At 39.1% G+C, this 22,570-nt stretch overlaps 1 protein-coding gene across 4 annotated transcripts in view; it reads left to right on the top strand.

The window, feature by feature from the left end:
- The window catches only part of MYLK4 (myosin light chain kinase family member 4), a 70,686-nt gene extending 48,328 nt beyond the window's left edge, over positions 1 to 22,358 (top strand). For 2 of the 4 annotated variants that reach the window (XM_059467658.1, XM_059467647.1), the window contains 13 exons: positions 1,106 to 1,172; positions 1,617 to 2,088; positions 2,939 to 2,958; positions 5,711 to 5,816; positions 6,662 to 6,755; positions 7,804 to 7,913; positions 9,006 to 9,147; positions 11,284 to 11,354; positions 12,096 to 12,224; positions 12,748 to 12,900; positions 13,244 to 13,316; positions 14,842 to 14,917; positions 17,201 to 22,358. In XM_059467658.1, the coding sequence (XP_059323641.1) occupies positions 1,106 to 1,172; positions 1,617 to 2,088; positions 2,939 to 2,958; positions 5,711 to 5,816; positions 6,662 to 6,755; positions 7,804 to 7,913; positions 9,006 to 9,147; positions 11,284 to 11,354; positions 12,096 to 12,224; positions 12,748 to 12,900; positions 13,244 to 13,316; positions 14,842 to 14,889 (1,485 nt within the window). In that variant the 3' untranslated portion in view covers positions 14,890 to 14,917; positions 17,201 to 22,358. Of the gene's footprint in view, positions 1 to 1,105; positions 1,173 to 1,616; positions 2,089 to 2,938; positions 2,959 to 5,710; positions 5,817 to 6,661; positions 6,756 to 7,803; positions 7,914 to 9,005; positions 9,385 to 11,283; positions 11,355 to 12,095; positions 12,225 to 12,747; positions 12,901 to 13,243; positions 13,317 to 14,841; positions 14,918 to 17,200 lie in introns of those variants that run through there. The other 2 variants (XR_009418032.1, XM_059467662.1) reach the window with 2 other exon arrangements.
- Positions 22,359 to 22,570: the final 212 nt, after the last annotated feature.

Raw genomic sequence — 22,570 nt, 5'->3', positions numbered from 1 at the left:
CAACTCTTTTGGCTTCTCGTGGAATTTCCTTTCCCTTTAACTCTGTTTATAGAGGTTACACATTGCTTTGATTTCATGCCTATTTTCTATATAGCCTGATGAAATTAAAATAAAAAAATAAAGCATTAAAAATGTGGAGGACCTACCAGAACAAATGTTTAGTAATATGACTGGTTGGTGCCCAGGGCTGTGGGACTGATCACATGGTTGACACTCAAAATTAAATGCCTGAACTTGTATATTTTGTTGGAATATATACAATACTGCTTTAGTTGGTAGCCCCTCTGGAAAATATTTTGAGGTGAAAGCATTTTTCACACCATGTGGATCTAATCATAGTAATAACGGTGGCAGTTTCATAGCAGTGTGAGAGGAAGAAGGTGAAAAAAGGAGCACCGAGCAACAGCAGCTACCATGTTGTACTGTGGTCACCTTCTGGCAAGGCTAGGAGTGGCCAGGACAAAAACACATGGAGCACATAGCACAGAAACAGGAGTTAATATCCACAAAGGTAACAGGAATTGCAGAGGTTTTATGAGGACCTGGATTGGTATGAAGCACCTCTAGATGTCACTGCAACATTGTAAAATGTAAGTAAATGAAGGCCACAAAGCTGAAGTTAACGGCTTTTATATTCCTGGTTAGTCTCAGTCATCCCTTAATAAATCGTTGCATCATTAAAGATGTCATAAGTGCCAGTAAGATTGTTACTGAGCATTTTCCTAGAATATTAAATTTTCTGAGATTTGGTTTAACCTAGTTTTTTAACAACAAAAGCTAGGGCGGGTGATGCCTGAAGCATCCAGCTGATTCCGGGGTGCTTCTTTGGTTTAGTCTCTGAGGTTCAGTCCTAATCCTTTCTAGGCTATTTTATGGCAACACTGATGCTGATTACAACCAAGATAATTTCTCTTGCTTTGCACTGGTATCAATTCAATTAGCTTGTAGTGATTAAAATAAGGACAATCATTTATAGGAAATGTGTGAGTTAGAACACAGAGTATTTGCATTTGATAAAAAAAAAAATCAGGCTGCGATTTTATGAGGACTAATACAACATGTGCACTGTATAAATTGACTAATGTGTCAATTGCCTTTTTCACAGGTCATCAAAGAAAAGTCACATTTCACTGAAACAGAAACAAAAGAAAAGAAGCCGCCAGATTCAACAGGTTAGACTATTTTTTTTCTCTGATCAGCTTCTAGTTCCTAAGAAATAACACAGAAATAGCCATGACTTTTCCTGAGCAACTGCAGTGAAGTTGCTTGGGTTATGCATGTGTTCATCAGCATGAGTGAGCACAGGGTATCCAACTGCTCAATAAGGTGCTTTGCATGAGGAGTTCATTAACCTTGACTTGGCTGACAATAACTTCGAGTGAGAGAAACATTTTCTAATGCTGTGTCTCAAAGAAAGCATTTGGGACACATGAAATCCCAGTTTTAAATAAGTAGTCTTCTCTTGCTTAGGAGACACTTGTACTGACCTTGAAAGTCAGAGAGGAAAACAAATACCTAGTTCAAAATTCAACAGATTTTATGCTAAGTGTACAGCCCTACTTTAATACTGTTACTATCAGAAAACCACTGACATATTACTTTGCAATCTCTTATAGATGGGGACATCCAGCAGAGTCAATCCTGCCCTCAGGAAGAAGAAGTTGATAAACTCAACAAAGAAAATGCCAAGAGGGAAAGTTCCCTTCTGCTTGAAGTGGATCCTCCCAAATTTTATCCTGAAGAGTCAGAGGAGAAACAAGAAAGTTTGTCTTTAGAAAGCCATTATGAATATAGGAGAAACTCTTTTCAGGAATCCTTCACTCCAGAAAAGCAGCAGGAAGAAGATGCTGTTGATGATGCTGGTCAAAAAATAACTGTGCAGGAGATAGAGAGTGAGTCCCCAGCAGCTGAGGAGAAGAAGGAACTTCAGGTGCCTGAAGATGCACTTGAGGAACAACAAGAGGAGAAAGAGAGTGAAGGGAAGGAAAATGCTGATAAGAGTGAAAAAGGTGCTGAGGAACCACCAGCTCCTTCCCAAAAGGAAGATGAGGCAGAACAAATTTATGATGAAGAGGTATCAGAGGGAAGGTAAGGCCTGAAACTGAAACTACACATTCTAAGAGACTTTTGCTTCAGAAAAATGAGTAGTTCAAGTTTCAAGTCAAAGTGGCTAATTAATACAAATATTGGTGAAAATTTAGCCTAATACAAAAGTGAAAAATTTGTTTATGTCTCTGATCTAAATGAAATTATACTCTTAAAAAAGCCAGGCAAACAATCCACCACACATGGTATTAGCATTGTGCTGTGGTTGTTTGCTTGAGGAATATGTTAGGAACACTGGAATTACATTATGCTATTCTTTTTCTCTGAGGAGAATTCTCCCATGGTTATGTTTATGTACTGCAATGTCATGTAACATCAGCAAAATAGATCAGGCCATGTGCCAACTGGGAATTAACTTACTGCAAACGTAGTAATTTAAAAGACAACATAAAAATGTTTAAATAAAACAAAAAAATTAAAATTTGCCCAGGCAATTGACTTGATAAATTTGTGTACTGCAATTCTATCTTTGCTGGGTTTAATATATAGCCTTTCATGGAAAAACAGGTTTAAGCCCTCAGGAACCTGTATGAACAAAGGGGAATTTCAGTGCTCTCCCTTTCCTTTAAAGGCAAGATTGATAGCCTAATGTCAAGTTTAGAAGACCTCAGGTGAGGTTTTCAGTAGCTGAGAAACATTTTGCTGTCATGATTAATTTAAGGGCCATTTTTATTTCTCAACATGAATATTAAACCAGTTAATTTTACACCATGAAACAAAATAGCTTAATGTTATTTGAATGCAATATCTGTGTAGGCATTTTTCACCTATGTTTCTAAAGTTGCTCTGCTTTAAGTGTACTCTGCACTAATACCATGTTTTGTCCTTGCAGGTGTAAACGCTGCGAAAAAGGTACAGGAAATTCTAGTTCAATCCCTGGGCAGACCTGCTAGTTTGAGCATAGTAGTAGAAGTGAGCATCAAGTGCATGATGAAAGTCTTGTCAAGGATGACAACAAAAAGAGCAGAGTAGTTGCAGAAAGCGCTGATGGCATATGTAAAACTAAAAAAAGCTCTTAAAGGAAGTATCTTAAAGGCAAAGCATTTGATTCCCCTGGTATTACAGCAATGAACAGAGACAGAGATCTGTAGAAGAGAAGGATTTTGTGATTCTAATTAGTAGGAGAAAAAGATGTGTGTGATAGCTCTGATGGGAAACAGTTTTTCATGGGCTGCATCTTAAGCTGATGAGAAGTAACACGATTCTGCTTGCTTTCATATTAGAGGCTTCTGCTCTGTCAGAAATTATTCAAAATTAATTTGCTTCTGCCACAACTACTCCACTAACACTATTGTCTCTCCCTCTTCTTCTAACAAAAGAGCTAAAATCCCTAAGTGTAGAGTGGAGGGAGAAATTATATCAGGTGTGGCAAACTTGGTCAGCCTGAGGAAGTGTTGAGAATGTGTGTTAACAGGGAATCTGCAATGCTATGGACATAGCCTGAAAAACCAGCTTGCTCATTTTCATACCATTGTAATGTGAAGTGAGAACAACTGCAGGCTACAAAGTAAAGAAATGTAGACTTTTGTGTGTGAGCCTGAATTATGCAGTTAAACAGTCAGATAAATGGTGCTCACGCACCAATCTTTGAAGCAGTGCTCACCATGGTGAGGCAGAGATTTCTAATATTAGACCTCCATCTTGAGAATTTCAGTGGCTATTCCTGTAAATAAAATTTTGGCATGTGAGGAGGTGGCCTGAAAGACTTGGAAATATATGAGTGTCCATGTGCATACACAGGACTCAAGATGAATTTATCTGCTTTGGGAAAGCGGGGAGAGTGTGGGAGGGAAACATTTATTACAGGTTTGTGCTAGGTTTTTGTAGCAGAAAACAGGACATAACACACTAAAACTTTAAAATCCATAAACTGTTGTGAACTCTGGGAGATTTTTATGGATTATGTTAAGGTTATAGTATCTCTGTTGGAGCATCTTTGATCTGCAATAGGAAATTGTTCTTGAACAAGGAAACATCTTTGGTTTGCAGGAAAAGAATAATAGAGGGTCTGACATAGGGAACATCTTGAAGGCAAAAACTCAAACATAGTTTGGAAAAGCAGTCTAGAGTCTTTAAAAGAATATTTCCTTGCCCAAAGTTTGGTAATGTTTTTAGCTGAGCTTTCAGAACTACATTTTCTTCTGTCACTTACACACTGGTGCTGATGGAGTTTGTGTTGTTAGAGTCAAATTTTGCCTTAAGTTAGAGGTTTTCTTGGCATTTTTTGGGTCTCAGTAATGTGCAAAGACCGATACTTACAGTAGTGCAAGTCAAACTCTGCAGAATCCCAAGTAGGTGGCAAACTTCCAGAAGCCCCAGCTTTTCACAATTCCTTGACCATGAACTAACTTCCTGACCATGTAAGTTATTAACACTGTCAAGAAAAAATCTAGGTACACAGCTGGTGTCCTGGAAAAATGGACATTCACTGTGAATAAGGACAATCTACTGCCACATTAATGACCAAAGTGTTCCTGCCAGCTACATGCTGTCATGGGGTTTCTTGTTTGTGTTTTTGATCATTTTCACTCGAGTAATGAATGGTTTCAAAATTGCTCAACAAGCCTCACACAAAAAGGAGCTGGCATTCCAAACCAGAGAGCTCATATTGAAACACTGGGGCTGTAGCCCTCCCAAATGGTTGAAGAAGTATTTGTCACCTTGGTCAGCCAAAGGTCACTCTCAGGAGTATCAATCAAATGAAAAACAACTTGGGTATGAAACTGAAGTCACAACTGCCTGCAAAAAGTCCAAATTAGGCATGGAGGGCCGGTGTCCAGCAGGGATTTTGACATCAGGATGGTAGAAAGGTCCAGCATGTGGAGGTCCAGAAAGTTACACCCGAGACCTGCCAAAACTCCATAGCTGCTGCAGTGCAATGTTGGGAACCATCCCTCCTCTGTGCTCCTCTTTACCTTTTATCTGCCATCTTTTTTTAAGGGCAGAAATTCTTCAGAGCAGCATATGAGAGTTTCCTTGTGTCCTGAGGCATACTGGAAACCCCAAGTGTCCACCAGGGTGAAACTCCCTCATGTGCACAAGCTCTAAATGTAATCTTTAAAGGTGATGACCACACTGTGGAGAAGGACAAGTTTTGTCAGTCAGTTGAGAAGGGGAATCACTGTCAACACCAAAAGCCAGGAAATAGCCTCTCTTACCTGGGCCTGCAGGACAATTGCTTCTCTTCCTACTCCACCAGAGAGTTACAGTGCATACTCATCTATTAACAGCCCCTGAGGAGGAAATATTTTAAAAATCAGAGATTAGGCTGAATTGCAGAGGCCCCTTGTGGGTATGAAACTACGTTGGTATAGTCTAGTGGTCTTCACTTTGCCTCTCCCAACTGTTGTATGAAACATGATAACTTAAAAAAAGAGTCCCTGTCTCGGTGATGTAGCTCCCCAACAACCACCTCATTTCTGAGCCAGAGCTTATGGAATAAAACCCTTGTTCAATAACAGAGAAAGACCTCTCTATAAAGCTTACAGTAAGTGTATTCAGTTCTTAAATGAACTTATCTGGGGAAAAGAGGAACTAAAATATGGGATAGACAAGGACTGCCTGTGACCGCTCATATGCTCTCTGTCGGTTTTGTGTTTTTTAGATGATATTCCTACTCCACCAGCACCATTTGATCACCGGATTGTCTCAGCCAAAAGGGTGGGGATCAGCAATTATTATAATGTCAACGAGAATGAAATTCTGGGAGGGTAAGTCAGGTGTAGTAAATCAGCTTGGAAAGCAAGGCACAAATTTACAGCCAAGAACCCTGGGAGGTGAATGGAGTCAACATGCCCCACTAGAGCTGAAGTCATGAAAGTCTAAGCTCTTAAAGTGCTTTATAGAGGGATGAAAAGAGGAGGCTGGTTTTATAGTGAGAGTGAATTTTGGCTTGCTATTTGGCACCAGCAGTCTTGGCCTGCATTTGGCATTGTTCTAGGCCAGCCAGATGCCCTCAGGCTCTATGACAGGGCTCCCAGGATGCTGAAATACTTTACCTCAAATTACAGCCAGCAGTATGTAGACACATATTGTAGTCTTCTTCCTCTCAGTGAGTCTCATCTTTGAAAACGCATTCTTATTTTCACATAGATTAGCAGGAGTTACTTATCTCTTGTGCTGTCATTTTTTAGGAGAGTGGGATATTGTAATTTTCATGGCAGCATATTCTTGGATAAGGCTTTGTATCATCAAGAAAACACAACCCTCCCATGGAGGAGGAGAATGATGTGATGGAGAGGGGCAGATGGTGCATAGAAGTGAGCCATTATCCTTACAGTATATCCTTGACTTTCCTGGGATTAGTCATTGCAGGTTATGATGTGAGTATAGTGAATCATATACAAGTGGGGTGGTACCAGATAGAACACTGTGTGATGCTGATGTGCCTAAACGAGTAGTAGTAAGTACAATCTACACAACAAAATAGCAACAACAGAGTGATTGAAATGAAAGCCAGTAGGGAGAGGATGATTTATGGTTGTTTATAGTGAAGTTTACCCTTGGAGTTGATACCTGTACCACTAAATGATGTTTGTTTCTCCTTTTTTTCTAGAGGGCGTTTTGGGCAAGTGCACAAATGTGAAGAGAAAGCAACAGGTCTCAAGCTGGCGGCCAAAATTATAAAAGCACAAGGTCCAAAACAGAAGGTTGGTGGAGAATGATTATTAGTCTTTTGTTCCCCAGTGGATCACACACTGTTCTTCAGCTACACATCAGGCCATGACCAAGTATCTCACAAGCCATCACACTCATAGGACCTGCTTCAATACCATTAATTCCAGTTCTATTTCCCTTCTCCTCCAAAACTTCCAATGGCTCATGAAAGTACTATTTTGGGAGTGTTTTCTGCTTCTTTTAAATATGATATTATTTTTTTCCTTTCTGTTGCTAATTCTATTAGTGTTTTCTTTAATGGTAAAAACATTTGTCAGGCCTGTGACATAGTGTGCTCCCTCCCAAGCACAATGAGGCCTTTGCTGCAATGACTTGATGTCAGTGGGGGCGATGCTGATAGCAGACATGATCTGGGCACGTGACATCAACACAAATACAGATGAGAGGAATTAGTCTGGGCTGTTTTGCAAACCTCTTGGCCATCTGGGACTGGATTTCACTGGAAAGACATGCATGACATCCTTTGTGTGACATGGGTGTCATCAAGGGCATTCAAGAGTGGGATTTGTCTCAGGTAACTGGGGTTGCTAAGGCATCGCTGTGGTCAAGCTGATCTCTAAGAGTCCCTTTATGGTGAATGGAGAGAGACTGACATCATCATTCAGCATGTCTAAAATAGTTGGGCTGAATGGAAGTACCAGTCTCTGTCCTCTGACTGTAAAGTTAGGTTTTGAGAGCTGTCCTGGACTTTTCTCAGCTTGATTTTGTACATCTACAGCTGTTGGAACAAAATCGTCTTCTGCTTCTTTTTTCCTTTATATCTCTGGGAGCCTGCCTCTTGTCCATGTGGGCTCTCCTCTTCCTTTTCCAGTAAATACCTTAGGATACCTAAATACCTTAGGAAACACCCCAATCAAGCTCTGAGTTCAGTCTGTTAGTTCCTATAGCTTTGACATCTACTGCTGCAGGAGCCCTGAGTTTGGTTGCCACAAGAGAAAACGTGAAGATAATGTAGATTTGCTTCAAATGTAGCGTTCTCAGGAAAAAAGTATCTGAAGCAATATTCATGGCTCTTTACAGGATGAAGTAAAAAATGAAATCAATGTCATGAACCAGCTGAATCACGTCAACCTCATCCAGCTATATGATGCCTTTGAATCTAAAAATGATATTGTACTTGTCATGGAATAGTAAGTGTGTTCTTTTCTTTTCTGTGTTTACTACTTTTGCTAGAATTGTCAATTTCCTTGCTTTCTCCTGAAATGAGAAATAGAGCTTCTTACAGATAGAAAGCATATATATGTTCTCATGAACAACAAGAAAAAAAGGGATTTTAAGAGAAAAGTTTTCCCATGCAGCCATTTTTGCATTTTTTTCCAGTAGTCTGCCACACTCCTGGTTCTGTAAAGCAGCTGCTCCAATTGAAGATAGAGCTGTGTTACATATCTTTAATTTAATACTTTAATTTGTGTCAGCCAAGAAACAAACCTCTTAGAATATCTCCTATTCTGGGAGGCAAACAAGAAGACATCTTGCACCAAAGAGGAGCCAGATGTGTCCCTAGTCCTTCTATTGGGTGCCTGAAAGGATAAACCTGCTTTTTATGCTGGGTTATCAGGCTAATTAGGCACAAAATACCTGCCTTAAGCTCAGGTTAAACAGATGTTGTCTTAAGGAAGCCAAAAAGGCCAAAACTAAAACATTGAAATGTGTGGCAGAAGGGTTCAATGTTAGGTGAATTTGACTATTCTGGACATTCTCAGATAGTACTCTGAATTTGGTCTATATGATTAACATATCAGAAAAGTATCTGTGCACCTATGAACAGATAAGCTAGAGGCATACTGAAATGTGAAGAGAAATTAAGTAAATTTTGTTGATTTTAGATTGTTTGAGATAGACCTTTTGGATCCTGTCCCTCTTAAACTCAGAGGGGAGAGACCGCAGATTTAAATGCAGATTCTCCATCGTGTTGTCTTGGTTTTCCATGGAACATCATTAATTTCACTGGTCCAAGATGAGAACTCAAGACAGCATAATATTAAATTTCAAGATGTTCATGGTTTTCAGTGGATGAGACACTGGACTCTTAGACCTTGAAGAGGTCAGGCCAGTATGCATCAGAACTCAGATTTCAGAAAGTTCAGATTAAAGTACAAGCTCATCTTACTGAACTTGACTGTGAATGATAAAAATAGTCAATAGTGTATTTTCTGCATTAGTCTTACTGTATGGGATGGGATTTGAACTTTGTCACTGCTTTATTGTCTTTTTCTCCTCAGCGTGGAAGGAGGAGAGTTATTTGACCGAATTATTGATGAGAACTACAATTTGACAGAGATGGATACAATCTCGTTCATAAAACAGATCTGCAAGGGAATTCAGTACATGCACCAAATGTACATTCTTCATTTGGATCTCAAGGTAGAGTTTTGAGATATATGTTTTGTGCAATGACAGATGTGGAAATTCCATTCTTAATGGTAGGACATAAAGCTTAGCAGATTCCCGTGGCAGAAACAATAAAGAGCCTTATTCTGCTTTCCTTATTTCAATGCATATTTACTTTAACCACACTGAGATCAGTTAAATTACTACAGGACTAAGTAAATTAGATGAAAATTGTGGTCATATGTCATCAAGCTTCATAGTGCTTAAATTTTCCACAGAGTGATTTCATAGAAAGCCAGCAGTTGACTACAAATATGTTGCTATTTTTAATTTCAATACTTAGATCCCAAGGTATTGTGCAAATATTATTTAATTCATCTGCACAAGATGCATGTTTTACACATCAGCTGAGGGGTAGCAATTGTCCCTGTTTTTCACTATGCAGAAAGGCATGAGTGAGTAGAACTAAATTCAAGAGTCATTCAAGATCAATGTAAGCCCACACAATATTCTGAGGACTACACTCAACTGCTGTTGTCATGAAAAGGCATCAATAGGTAGCCAGATTAAGGGAAAGTACATTAAAAAGTACTTTCTGAAATGAAAGGAATAAAAACAATCAGTGATTAATGCAAAAAATATGGCTAGTGTAGCTGAAAGCCCAGAGAAAGGTGGCAGATTCTCTACCATGGACTTGCACATTCTCACTCTGGTCAACTGCAAATGGTCAACTGCTACCCCTTAGAAAACATTTGTTATTGTTTTTCATTAAAGTGTACACTTGAGCTGGATTCTTTTCCCTCAGCCCAATTTTTTTATTAAATAATGGACTTGTTTCTTACCTCTAATTAGGTCAGGAATAAAATGGGATGATGTCTTTAGTTTTAGAAATCTTCCTAGTGATCCCTGAGCTTTACAATACAATAAAAAGAAGCAGGGAGTGCACAAGATGGTTTTCTCTTCGGTGAGATTTTTATAACAGCTGCTGGTTTTGGCTTGTAATGACTGAGTTAATATAGTACATCTTTAATGTTGTTAGCATGCATATTATTGCAGTGGTTAAGGAAATGAGCAGATGCTTGTTGGGACCTGCTTCTGTAGCCGATCAATGACCAGACTTACTTTTCTCTATAAACATCCAGTTACCTAGAAACCTGTCAAACAGAAGTTCACACAGTTCTTTGGGACACATTAATTATGATCTTGAGATGGCACAGTTTTAATATGAGGTCAAACTGCTGACAAAATGATACATATACAATCCAAGAAATTAATCCCAAAGACCTCTTTTCATGTGCTCGCCAGCTATGGCTTCTCCCTTCTGTTTTGCTTGTTCATAGATTGCTGTCAGTAACAAATGAGTTTGGGAAAGAAAGCTTGAAATTGAAAGAAAATCATCTTGACCATAATCATCCAGGACCTCAGAAACTATGGACAGATGGTGTTTAAAAGTCCTACATGTAAAATGAATTAGTAATGGTGACAAAGGTTAACTAATGTTTTAAGTGTTGAGGGCTGTTTTGTTTCAAAGAAGACTCACTGAGCAACAAGACAGAGTAGCTATAAAAGTGCTGGCAGTGAATATAGGACTGTGCTTTAGGTATTTACATTTCAAAGACAATTGGCCAAATCCTTCTCTCAGTTCCTTCTGTAAGAATTTGGAGTAATTCTTGGAAGTTAATGTATTCCTGCCAGGAAAGTGGAGAGTAACATTTGGCCCTATGAAAATCCAGAGAGATTTAACCTGTGAATCCTATTTTTTGCTAAAACATCTGAAAAAAAACATAAAGTTGATGTGACTGGCTTACTATATTAATGTTCAATCTGACAGAACATTTGAGCACTCAGAAATGTAAAGCTGCAAGATAAATTTCATAGCCCAAGAAATTTAATTTTTAAAAAAAATCAGTGTGAGCTTATTAAGGTCTGTAAAGTCACAGTGAAAGCATCCTGAAACCCCTTCTTGGAAGTCTGCGTTCCCTGTCCCCCTCCCCCTAGTGAGTTCTTTGTCTGAACTGCTGCCTTATGTCAAAGTGAAAAGCAGAAGGTGGTTATGAGATATTTGCACTGTTATTAGTGTTTTTTCTCCCTATAGTTACTGAAAGCCCAGTTTTTCATATTTGTTTTTCATTCAAGTTTTTTTTTTCCTTTTTTTGTTTCTCTTGGCAGCCTGAGAATATCCTGTGTGTGAATCGAGAGGCAAATCAAATAAAAATTATTGATTTTGGATTGGCAAGAAGGTACAAGCATGTGTTCTCACTAACCATAAATGAATTAGGAAACAATGAAAAGAGTGTTGCATCCCTGCAATGATGTATTTGATACGTAATGGTCTTCTACTGTTCTTAGGACAAATTTGTTTCTTTTAACCAGGGATATCTTATAATATGGAATGTTTGGAGCTGAATGAAAAAGATTTGTTCTGAAACCTTCTTTTCAGGTGGATGGTTGAAAGGGGGCTGATTTTCACTAAGAATGCTTTTAAGTATCTTGGAACAGCTAAAATGGACAAAACCAGTGGAGCATCTTTTCTAGTCTCTTGTCTCCAGTATTATGAGATTCTTCAAAAGAGAGTGTAAGATACCATTGAGGGCTCTTACAGTATATCCAATGCTATACCCCTTTCTAGTTTAATTAGGTGCTATAACCTCAGTGAAGGATTTACTGGTTAAAAATTTCATGCCTATGATATGGAGAAGTCCCAAAAGGATGGTAAGACAGGCTCTGAGAAGTCCTTGAATTACAAATTTCTTCCTTTTTGTAGCAATTGCATTTTGTCCTAGTAGGATACAAAGCTTGAAAATACTTTTTGTTCTATATGTGGGTATATATTTTTTTTTAGTTTGTGCCTCTGTCTGTCCTTATTTTCCTACTGAATTTTCTGTATGCTTCTGGAATTCCTCTAAGTGCTAGACAATTGATGATGCAACTTTAATAAGAACTAGAATTGATGTCCTTTGTTAAATGTTTCCATTTCCTAGATATAAACCCAGGGAAAAACTTCGAGTTAACTTTGGGACTCCAGAATTTCTTGCTCCTGAAGTTGTGAATTATGAGTTTGTCTCTTTTCCTACAGACATGTGGAGTTTAGGAGTCATTGCTTATATGCTGTAAGTAGGATTCAGTGTCTGCTTTGGAAGCTGTTTCTGGGTTGAACTGTCAGTCATCCAAGTTTGGTGTTATACTGGAAGAGTGAAAAACTGTGTACCCAAAATAGGAAATTTAGACTTCTTTCCAAGTTCCATATTGAGAAATCTCTCCTCTTTTCCAATTGCCATGAACTTTTTGTCTTTGTTTTTTTGCACATATCTCAGGAGTGTTTGGGCATCACACTTCCAGAATAATGTAAGCTGCTTGGTAAATTCCCAGTGGTTAGTACAAGACTGGTCAGAGGTCTAGAAAATATGAAAGACAGTATTGCCATGAAAGACAATAATGCTTGGTGTGTTAGAGAAGAGGGGTGATTAAACACATAAATAGATGAGGAAATGGGAATGGTCTGGAGACCTTCTTAGAGAGTAATATTTTGTAAGTTAGGCCAGAGTGACAGAACAATCTTAGCTGGCATATTGGAGAACCATGTACAGGAAGAGGGAAAGACAGGAGGACAGAACATATTCCTTTTTATTTCAGCCTCACTGGATTGTCTCCTTTTTTGGGTGATGATGACAATGAGACCCTCAACAACATCCTGGCCTGTAACTGGGATTTTGAAGATGAGGAATTTCGAGATGTTTCTGATGAAGCCAAAGATTTCATATCAAAGCTTCTCATCAAGGAAAAATGGTATATAATCCTGTATCTTTGAAATGTGTATTTCATGCCATCATGACACATCTGTGTCACTTGTGCTGCTCCACTGCAGAACTAATATGACTTATAAGATTTTTATACCCACATACAGTATTATAATGACACTTCGTTGATGTTGTTCATTGTATCCATCAAATGCTCTGAAATTACCTGAATACATTTTTGCTGTGAAACAAAACTTAATTAGTCTGCTGTCTGTCATACTGTTCTGAAATGACAGTGTTGCAAGATGGCAGAACACATGACCTGTAGCAGATAATTGCTGAATTGTAAGATTCTGGGAAAAACTCTTAATAGCATTCTGGTTTTCCTCTAGCTGGAGATTAAGTGCAACTGCTGCCTTAAAACACCCATGGTTAACAGACCACAGGCTCCACTGCAGACTCCAGGTCCCTACATTTAAATATCCTTGTGCATCTACTGTTGCCCTCTTGTGCTGCCACATTACTTTGCTTTGACATTTTTCTTAACTTCATTTGAGTCTTTGCTGCTGATTCATTTCTTGCCACTGTGAGCCATGTGTGTCCCTTTGCTTTTTTTTTAGCTGTTAGAATTTGCATGCTCACATTTGGTCATCAGTTCTTGCATGTCTGGGAAGAAATAAAAGATCCTGCAATGCTGTGTGTTTCTGGGTGGATCAATTTCTCATCAAAAGGAAAGTATTTACAAAATGAGCACTGAATCACTATATGAAAAGAATTTTCCAGCTAGGGATGATTCTTGTTCCTGCTTTGAAAACCCTTTCAGGCTCTCCTGCAGATCCCCTGAGTGCTGTTTCATCCTACCTCTTCCAAAGAGATACCTTTCCCAACAGAGCTTGGAACTTCACCTGGTGCATACCTTGGTACTTAAACACCTTTTTGCCCTTCAGTGGTAGCCAGTTTAGTGGCCAACACAAAATAAGTTGTTTGCTCAAGCAAACAATTCAGTTGGGCTGAGTTGGAAGAGCAACAAGATTTAAAATCATTTTGGTTTTCCTGTGTCAGTAATTTTTGGAGATTCATGCTGTTGGTGACACCTCTGTTGGCTGTTTCTAAGTGACTCCACTCCGTGGTTCAGTGGTTCACAAGGGGATAATTTTAAGCAGTTTTCAGAATTTTTACAGCATTTAAAGTGCAATATTCACTTCTTCCTTTGCAGGCAAAGCACTTCTGTGTTAAATAAAATGACTGCAGTATTGCCTAGGATGTCAAGATGCATTTTCATATACAGCCATCATTAAGAATTAATAGATGATGTTAGTTATTAACAAAATAATGTTATTAAAATAAAAAAATATTATGCTAATCAAGCAGAGGTAGCCCTACTCGTAAGGCAGTGGGATGGACTGAACAGCATCTTGTCAGCTCTGTCCTTGCAAGATGTTCCCATTATAGACTAAGGATTACCAGAATTAATATAAAATAGGATACAAAAAAATCAAATAAATTATTCTAATTTTCACTTAAATTTAGTTTTTGTTGTAATTTCCCAGAACAGCAATGCCCATGAGATTATTAGAAGATTTGTAAGTTAGTGTGCACAGTAAAAATAGGAGTTTGTCATGGTTATCTTCAGAGGTTTTTTAGGATATAATTTGACTCCTTTAGTTGGGCTCCAGTGAGGCTCTGATTTCTGCAATCTGGAGAACAGACAGTCTTTTCCAAATGCTGCAAGAACACAAACTGCTGTCCTTCCTATCACCATTTTTTTTTTCCTCAGGAAATCCTACCCTAATGCAAACTTTACAGCTTATGTTGTCCTTTGCATCTTCTTCCCCAATATTTTTTATTCATACGCGTGCTTTGCAAAATAGCTTCACTAAACATGCTGATGTTGCAGTGTTCTTCTGCCATTACCTTAAGTAGAAGTAAGATGTGATTGATCTTCAATTAGTGCTCCAATAACGGTGTCTTTTCTTTTTTTTCCCCTTAGAGAAAGGCTAAAGGTGACTGCATGTCTCAAGCACCCCTGGCTAAATAACCTCTCGGAAAGAGCTGCCAAACAGAAGGTTTGTTTCAGGTCCCAAATGTTCCCTCAAATGTAAAAGCTGTAGCCCCTGTGGAAGGGATCAGTGGAGAGCTGAAAACCTTAGGTAGTACAAAGTGCGTGGTCCAAACTGTATTCACCACCACCATCCCTGCTGCTGTCTGGAAAGCATTCAAAATGTAAACTGTTTCTATTACTTATACCAAGTAACAGCAATGTGCAAAATAATTAATGGGTATGGAGCCATATGTGTTGCAAACCCTGGCCATTTTAGAGGGAATGGTTATGCTCCCACTGGCTCTCATGGGGCAGGGATTTCACCCAATAATTTTTCAGTGCTGAAAGCTTTCGGGTTTTCATGCTGTGGTTATAAGTACAATTTAAAAAAGGGTAGAAATATGAAAAATAATAACTTTTTAGCAGAGGCACGGGCCAGACCCTCAGGGCAGCTTGACTAACTGCAGTGAAATCAAAGCAAGGTGACCCCTAAAAGAAGCTGCTCCACATGTCTGAGGACACAGTTCTGACAGGGCACTTACCTCCCCTTTTAGCAACCCAAACGAGTCTGACAGAGCATCTCTCTGTCCTTTCTCCCTGGATCCTTGTCTTTGCCCTTTCATTAACAAACAGTTCATTAGTGGTTCTCAGGCTGGCTTGGTTGCCTCCCTGGGGGATGAGGCAGACTCAAGTCTGCTCTCTTTTTCTGTCCCTGGTCTTTGACTCACTTGGCCGCTTTGAAATCGCGCTGCCTCAGGCGCTGCAGTGTCTCCATAAACCAGTACTCCAATTCCCACCGCCACTTTCACCAATTGCCACAAAAATTGGTGCTTCTGTTCAGGGACCAGGGGAACTGCTCAAAGGTTCTGGAGGCCATCTCTGGGCAAAACTCAGTGGAGGTTCAAGATGTGAATTAGGCTGAGAACACACACATACACTGTAAAACCACTTCCTTTTAGTAGTGCGTCATAAGTAACAACAGGATGCCAAAATAAAAGTAGTCCACATTTCACCACTTGCCAAAAGGCGAGTTTTTAATGGTGCCATCATCCATCATCTGCTTGGTAGGACAAGTGATATACTGGCTTTTTTTGCAACAAGTTTTTTCCAGGAACATGTTGAAAACAGAGTATTGTGAGAGGTTGAAATTTTTGTTCTAAGTAAGATTAGAGCGGATTTTATACAGCGTAGTGGAATAACACAGAAGGTAATGATCTTTACATGAGCTATTTCAAAAACATGAAGATGCCTTTCAGTGCATACAGTGGAAGCCAATAAGGACTAAGGTACCATTATCACATCCCACTTGCTCTCTGAAGCCATGCAGCTTCCTGATATGGTAATATCTGAACATCAGCTTCTGGAGAAGAAATCCAGTGGGAATTTATACCTCTTTGTGATCCTCAGTATGCACCCTCACTTTACTGGTGCTGAGACAGATTTCATGGAGCTTTGGTCCACTCACCTGTGTGCTTCTACACAGTACATTTCTAAACAGGTTTTCCAGCCCTGTTGCAAGATTAGTGCTTGTATCTGGGTTTCCCATTTCAAGCCACTAACTTGCAGCAACAAACACAACAACAAAATGGTGAAAATTCTCCCTCTGTAATGCAGGAAGAGCTGCATTACACAATTCTCTGTTACAACCAAAGTCAACTTTAAGATAAATTGACTATCCAACAGCAGTCAAAATTATTTTTAAATAAACTTTTAATAGCTTTGTAACATAGTAACCTACCCATGATCTAACTTGCAGGAAAATCTGGTTTTGGCTTTTGCAGTGTTATTTCCTCTGAGTGTGTTTTTCTTTTTGGAGTTTATTTGAGTTTACTTAATGAGTGGATCTAAAGTCATAGCTGTGCTTTATTTTTAAAGAATCTCTTTAGCTATTTTTATCAGGCAAGTGGTATGGTTACCACATTTAACCCAAAATAATGCACTCAAGTGCCAGTTGATTTAAACCTGGGATTATAAATGCTTGCAGTGGTAACACAAATAAATGGAGAGGTTTGCAGCATGCCTTTGCATACCATGATCTGTATGACAAGAGAGGTAAAAAAAGCAGAGTAGCTGCATTTAAACAGATACCTCCAGGATCAATTCTCCACTTAACAAAGAAGCCTTGTCTTTTTAATATTGTATAAAACATTTAACAGAAAAGGTGACTGCAAGAATCCTTTGTAAGCAAGAGGCTTCAGTGCTGCTTTTTTGCACAAAGAAACCACCCTGTGGTCATCCCAGAACACTTAACCAAATGAAAAAAATATATTGCTGAATTAACTGGATTCTTGTTTTGTTTATTTTGCAGAAAAGCTGCTGTGTGGTTACTGCTGCTAAGAGATTTGAAAATATCAGTGGTCTCGGTGCTTTAATCCCCTGCCCTGACTGAGACTTCTACTAAATGGACCAACAGCACTTTAGTTGCAGGACAAGTCCCAGCATTGTGGAGCTGCTTCTTCTCTATTCAGCTGTTAAAAGAAGGAAAGTATTTCTCCGTGTTGCAGGAACGTGTTTCTTCTGAATCAGCATGTTCTCCATGCCTGCAAGTGCTACATTAGCTTGGTTTCATAATGAACTTTTCTCTATCTAGTCTTATGTCCTCATTTACTTATGAAAGGCTCCTTGAAGTTTAAAATATCATGAAAAATTAACTGTTTCTCATTTGAGCCCAGAAGGCAATCTGTCACTATGTTACATCTCTAGCCAAGGTTCATTTGACACTAGAGTCAAATAATTAAAAAAAAAAAAACCAACCCCAAAAAATTGCAGCAAATTGAAAACTGCCTTTGGTAGAAGATTTGAAGTTTGTTTTTCCTGTCACACTAAAATGAGTTAAAGATTAGCTCAGCCCATGTTAAAGCCATGTTAATGTAACACCAGTGGAAGGGAGAAATGAGGCTTTCCTTGTGTACAGGTGAATTTGCTGTGACTGTGGTACAGTACATTTCAGGATTTTTTGGCCTGATGAATTACTGCTTGCTGTAAATACACTTGGATTAATTAAACAAGAAAGAGAACAAGGCACTATTCACTTGTACCCGTGCAGACCCTGTTCTCCAAAATGCAAATATAATTCAGAGTTATTTTAACAGAGAGTGATTTTATATCAGCTAATCTGTTTAATGCTAATTTAACAGATTAGGACCACTGGCAAAGAGGGGAGTCAGTGCTTTGCTCATTATAACCTCTGAGTACAGGCTCAAGTAAAAATCCTCTGTATTTCTAGTTTTCTTATCTTGCTCCCAAACCTTTCTGATTCTTAACTAGGTAAAAAAAAAAAAAAAAAGGATTCAGAATAGTTGAATTCTTCACCTAAATTTTTTTTATTATGGCTCAGCATTGAGTGAATCTAAGTTGCCAAGGCTCTGAACTTAAAATAATGAGACTTTCTGCTGTATATGGCTTTCTTACTGCTTTGTTTCAGAACTACAGAAATGCAAATTGTAATGAGTATTTTATTTAATCATGCTGTTGTGGTGTCTTTACATTGTCTTTGCTTAATCCAGTTCTGATCAAACCACATATTAACATAGGTATATATTTATCTATGCATTTCATATGTTCATATATTTAAGTTCTGTCTTTTTAAAAAAGGGATCAACATAAAGACAAAACAATATTATCACCACCACGCAATGAATTGCTTCTCACACCTTTGTCCTTTCTGGATGGCATTAATTTTGAAATGAGAAGGGGCCCATTAATGGGACATCATGGCAATCACACTCTCTGCAGCCAGTTTGATCCAATGTTTTAAAATTATTGTAGGACATCCCTTAAGACTGCTCCTGTAAATGAACTGGGCTTCTTAAAACTGGGACATCTTAGGAATACTGATGTGTTGCACCAGAGGTTGCAAATACTGCTATCACACACTGACACACCATGTAGCTTTTATATGATATAGAGCACTGCCACCTTCAAATCCTCATTTGTAGTCTTTACTAAAGTAAACTTTGTCAAGCAGAAATGGAAGTTTCTTTGGGAAAAGACTGAGTGGTCTCAAAGTAGGAAAATGAGCATATGACTTCTAGGTAGAAGCTGGGCTTGTTTTCAGTCACCATTTATATTTGTCTGGTCAAAATGAATAGAAAAGTTTCCTTTCTGTTAGGGTTGGAGTTCCCACTCCTGTTCTGACTGTCTTCAAGATATTGTAGCTTCTTGTACAGCACACAACTCAATGATCAGAATAAAATGCAATTCCGTTTGGAATGACAGGATCTCATTATGCACTTTAGTGCCACTGTAGAATTGGATCAGGGTTTTTTTTTTCCCTAGGTAGATTTTACATGGATAAATTGCATGTAATTTAGAATCTTATTAACTATTCTAAAATAATAGTGTGACTACAGTCTTTTCTGCTTTGTTGCTCAGTTGAATTAAGAGGATTTATTATTTGTTGATATATCCATCTGAGTATTAATGAAGAGCCTAGTGCCACGAAGATTAGCCCAGTGTTAGTGTGTTGCACTGAATGAACCACAAATCCTCCAGGAGCTGTAGGAAAATGTGGCCTCTGTTGAGCACATCCCCCAAGTTCATTTGTACACTGCTCTGTCTGAAATAGGAACGCATGGGAGGATAGAAGAGCTGGACATATTTCCCCTCCTTTTAGAATTTAGGCACGAGTTGAGGAGGGGACACCTCAGCAGTCTTTGGCTTGTGCTACTGGGCAGTGTGCTAACACAAGGCATTTATCTTCCATTCTTCTTGATAGTGGTGGACCCACGCTGGAGTCCTGTCTGTAAATTGTCCCACTGTTTCATTCTTAGAACAGCTCCTGCAGTAGGGGCTGAATTTGAGGGAGGGCCAGTCAGAGGAGGTTGGACTGAACAAGTCTCTGCAGTGACTGACGGTGCCATTTGGTGCCCAGGGTTAACCCCAAGTGGGCGTGCAGGTGTTCAGTGGAGGAGGAAAGAATCCCAAGTGCACTTCTGCTTTTTGCTCCAGTGGTGCTGGATCTGCAGCACCGAGTCAAAAGGGAGGTGCCTTACCTAGGGCCTCACTGTCACCAAGGGTAAAAAATTATACTGCTGTGTAATCATCACTGCTGTGTATAGCAATGTGCCTGAGAAAAATGTCTCAGAGGTGTTCCTTTGTGTCTTGTATCCACCTCAACATGAGAAAGAGCTTCTTTACACTGAGGGTGGCAGAGCACTGGAACAGGCTGCCCAGGGAGATCATGGGGTCTCCCTCTCTGGAGATGTTCCAAACCCCCCTTGATGTGTTCCTGTGTCATCTGCTTTAGGTGACCCTGCCTTGGCAAGGGGGTTGGACTGGATGATCTCCAGAGGTCCCTTTCAACCCTAAAAATTATGTAATTGTGTGATTCTGGGATCTTTCCTGGCTGTTGTAATTTTAGTAAATAATAGCTTGAGACAGATTCTTTTCAGTGGCTTCCTAATTGTGTCTCATTTCATGTTTAACAGCATGCTGTTTTGTGTGTGTGCTCACATATGCAAGTTTGATTTGCATTCTGTTTTACTTTGCCCTACCTCTGGAAACATTCTAGGGAGAGTTGGACAGGCTTGTAATCAACCTGGTCAAGTGGGAGACCTCATTGCTGGAAGGTTGGACTAGGTGACCTTTAAAGGTTCAGTCCAACTCAAACTATACTATGATTCTATGATTTTATGATTTAAGTATGCTCTGTAATGACTAATAGCTAAGTCCTGCTGTGTTAAATCATTGTTTTGACACATCAATCATTTATTTTCTACTAGGTCATAATAATACTAAGGCTACTAGGGTCTAATAAGTCACCTATATCTGTGTGAGTCTGCTTATAATTTTTGCTCCATATTGGCTTATGTGACTGCATTTGGAAACTGTGAATTGCTGTGCTTATGACCAGGTTTGGGTGTGAAAGGCACTGTTCTAGCTGCTTTTATTCCATTTCACTGTATTTTCATGGACAGACAGGGGTGACTGCAGGTACCTCAGTGGTATAGAAACATCAGTTGCAGTGGGAGGGATGAAGTGCCCAGATGCAGTGATTGTCTTGTGCATTCTTCCTGACAATGTAAAAATTAAAAAATGAAATCCTGGGAACATGACAGGTATCACCTGACACTCATAAGAATCAGGACACTGTCATTCCCACTCCTATAGATGCAGCAGGTAAACTGGATGCCAGATATACTGGAGTAGTCTGACATCAAGATTAGAAGCAAATATACTTGGCACAAGATGAGACATCAGTAGTTTTCCAACTTCTTTTATATGTTGTACATCTTGAAGATTATGAAATGGGTAAAAAGTTATGCAGAAAGATCTCCATGCTATCATGTCCATGTTTGTATACACCTGCAGCTAGTCACTCTTCTGGGTATCCTCACAGCATAAGCAGTTGGAAACCTGGACAATCCACTCTGGAGATTACAAGAGCAGCTGATTTTTAATTTTGTTTTTATATTATATTTTATATTACCTCTAATATCAGGAGATGAATAAAGTTAAAGCCAAGCTAAATTCTTGATTCTAACCAGGAATGACAGGGTAGGTCACAGAAATAAATGAGGGAAGTGCTAGATCCACCTTTTGTGATGTGAGTAGTAGAAGAGCCTAGTTTTAACCACTCCGCCTTCCTGCCAAAAGTGTCTACTTTGCACCAGTCCTGATCAGTAAAAATGAAAGGAATCTTAATCTTTTTAACAGTGAAGGAATCTCAATCAAGAAACAGGTTTTCTGCAGTTGTTAAATTGCTGCAGTAAAAGTCAGGTTGTTTTAGCATTTTCAGTTTAGTGCTGACACTATAAATCACTGACAGCCTCTTTCAGCAAAATGGCCCCCACCAGGAGCTGTGAGAAATAAAGGTGTTTGTCAGCTCTCCTACACTAATGGAAACCTGGAAACATTGGATTCCATTCCTCTGGATCCAGTGAGCAGGGCAATTCTTAGCATTTGGACTTCTGCTACGTGGTAATGGATGCAGTTCTGCACCCAGAGTAGTGATGAATGGATGAATGAGCACTGTTGCTCCAAACTCCTTCCAGGAGGATGATGCATCTTCACATGCTACTTTTATCACTGACACATACTTGTTCTTGTGTCTCCTGTGAATAAAACTAAACACTGCATGGATCTGTTTAGGAATGCTAGACTGTTTCACCTTCCATGAAGGGTTGGTAGCTGAACAACTAACTACCTGTTTCAAACTTAGATGAAGACTGGTAGAGATGGTGCTTTGTAAATATGTTGTGTAGCTGCGTCTGTAGAGTTGGCGATCTCATTTTGGTGTGGCAGAACTAATGTTTGTGTACCCCACAGCAACTTTCCTTGAATTTAGAGGACAGGCATGTGGCAACTAAATCATGAAGCATGCGGATTTTCATGTACCTTATCACTTTGGTTTGCCTATCTGGTTTTGTAGATTAACTCATGTATCTCTGGTATGTGTTCTTTTGTGAAAACCATGAAGCAATCTTGTAAAAAGATGAATAAGGAATAAATGCTGATTTTGTTTACTCCAGGGTTTTTGTTTGCTGTATTTAATGTGCCTGTCATTTATATTAGTGACAGAAAGAAGTACGGCCTTTTTCCCAACTGCTGCCTCTAGATACATGAAGAGAAAAGTAATTTCCATTGAAACGAATGTGCCTACGTCAAAGGTTGACTCAGGCTCACAGTTTGTACTCACTCCTTGTAAGAAAAGCTCAGTGCTCTCTGGAAGTAACTG

This window comes from Ammospiza nelsoni, chromosome 1, assembly GCF_027579445.1.
Source record: "Ammospiza nelsoni isolate bAmmNel1 chromosome 1, bAmmNel1.pri, whole genome shotgun sequence".
In the NCBI taxonomy this organism is placed as follows: domain Eukaryota; kingdom Metazoa; phylum Chordata; class Aves; order Passeriformes; family Passerellidae; genus Ammospiza; species Ammospiza nelsoni.
Note: the sequence above shows the minus strand (reverse complement) of the source record. Positions and strands in the feature narration are given on the sequence as shown.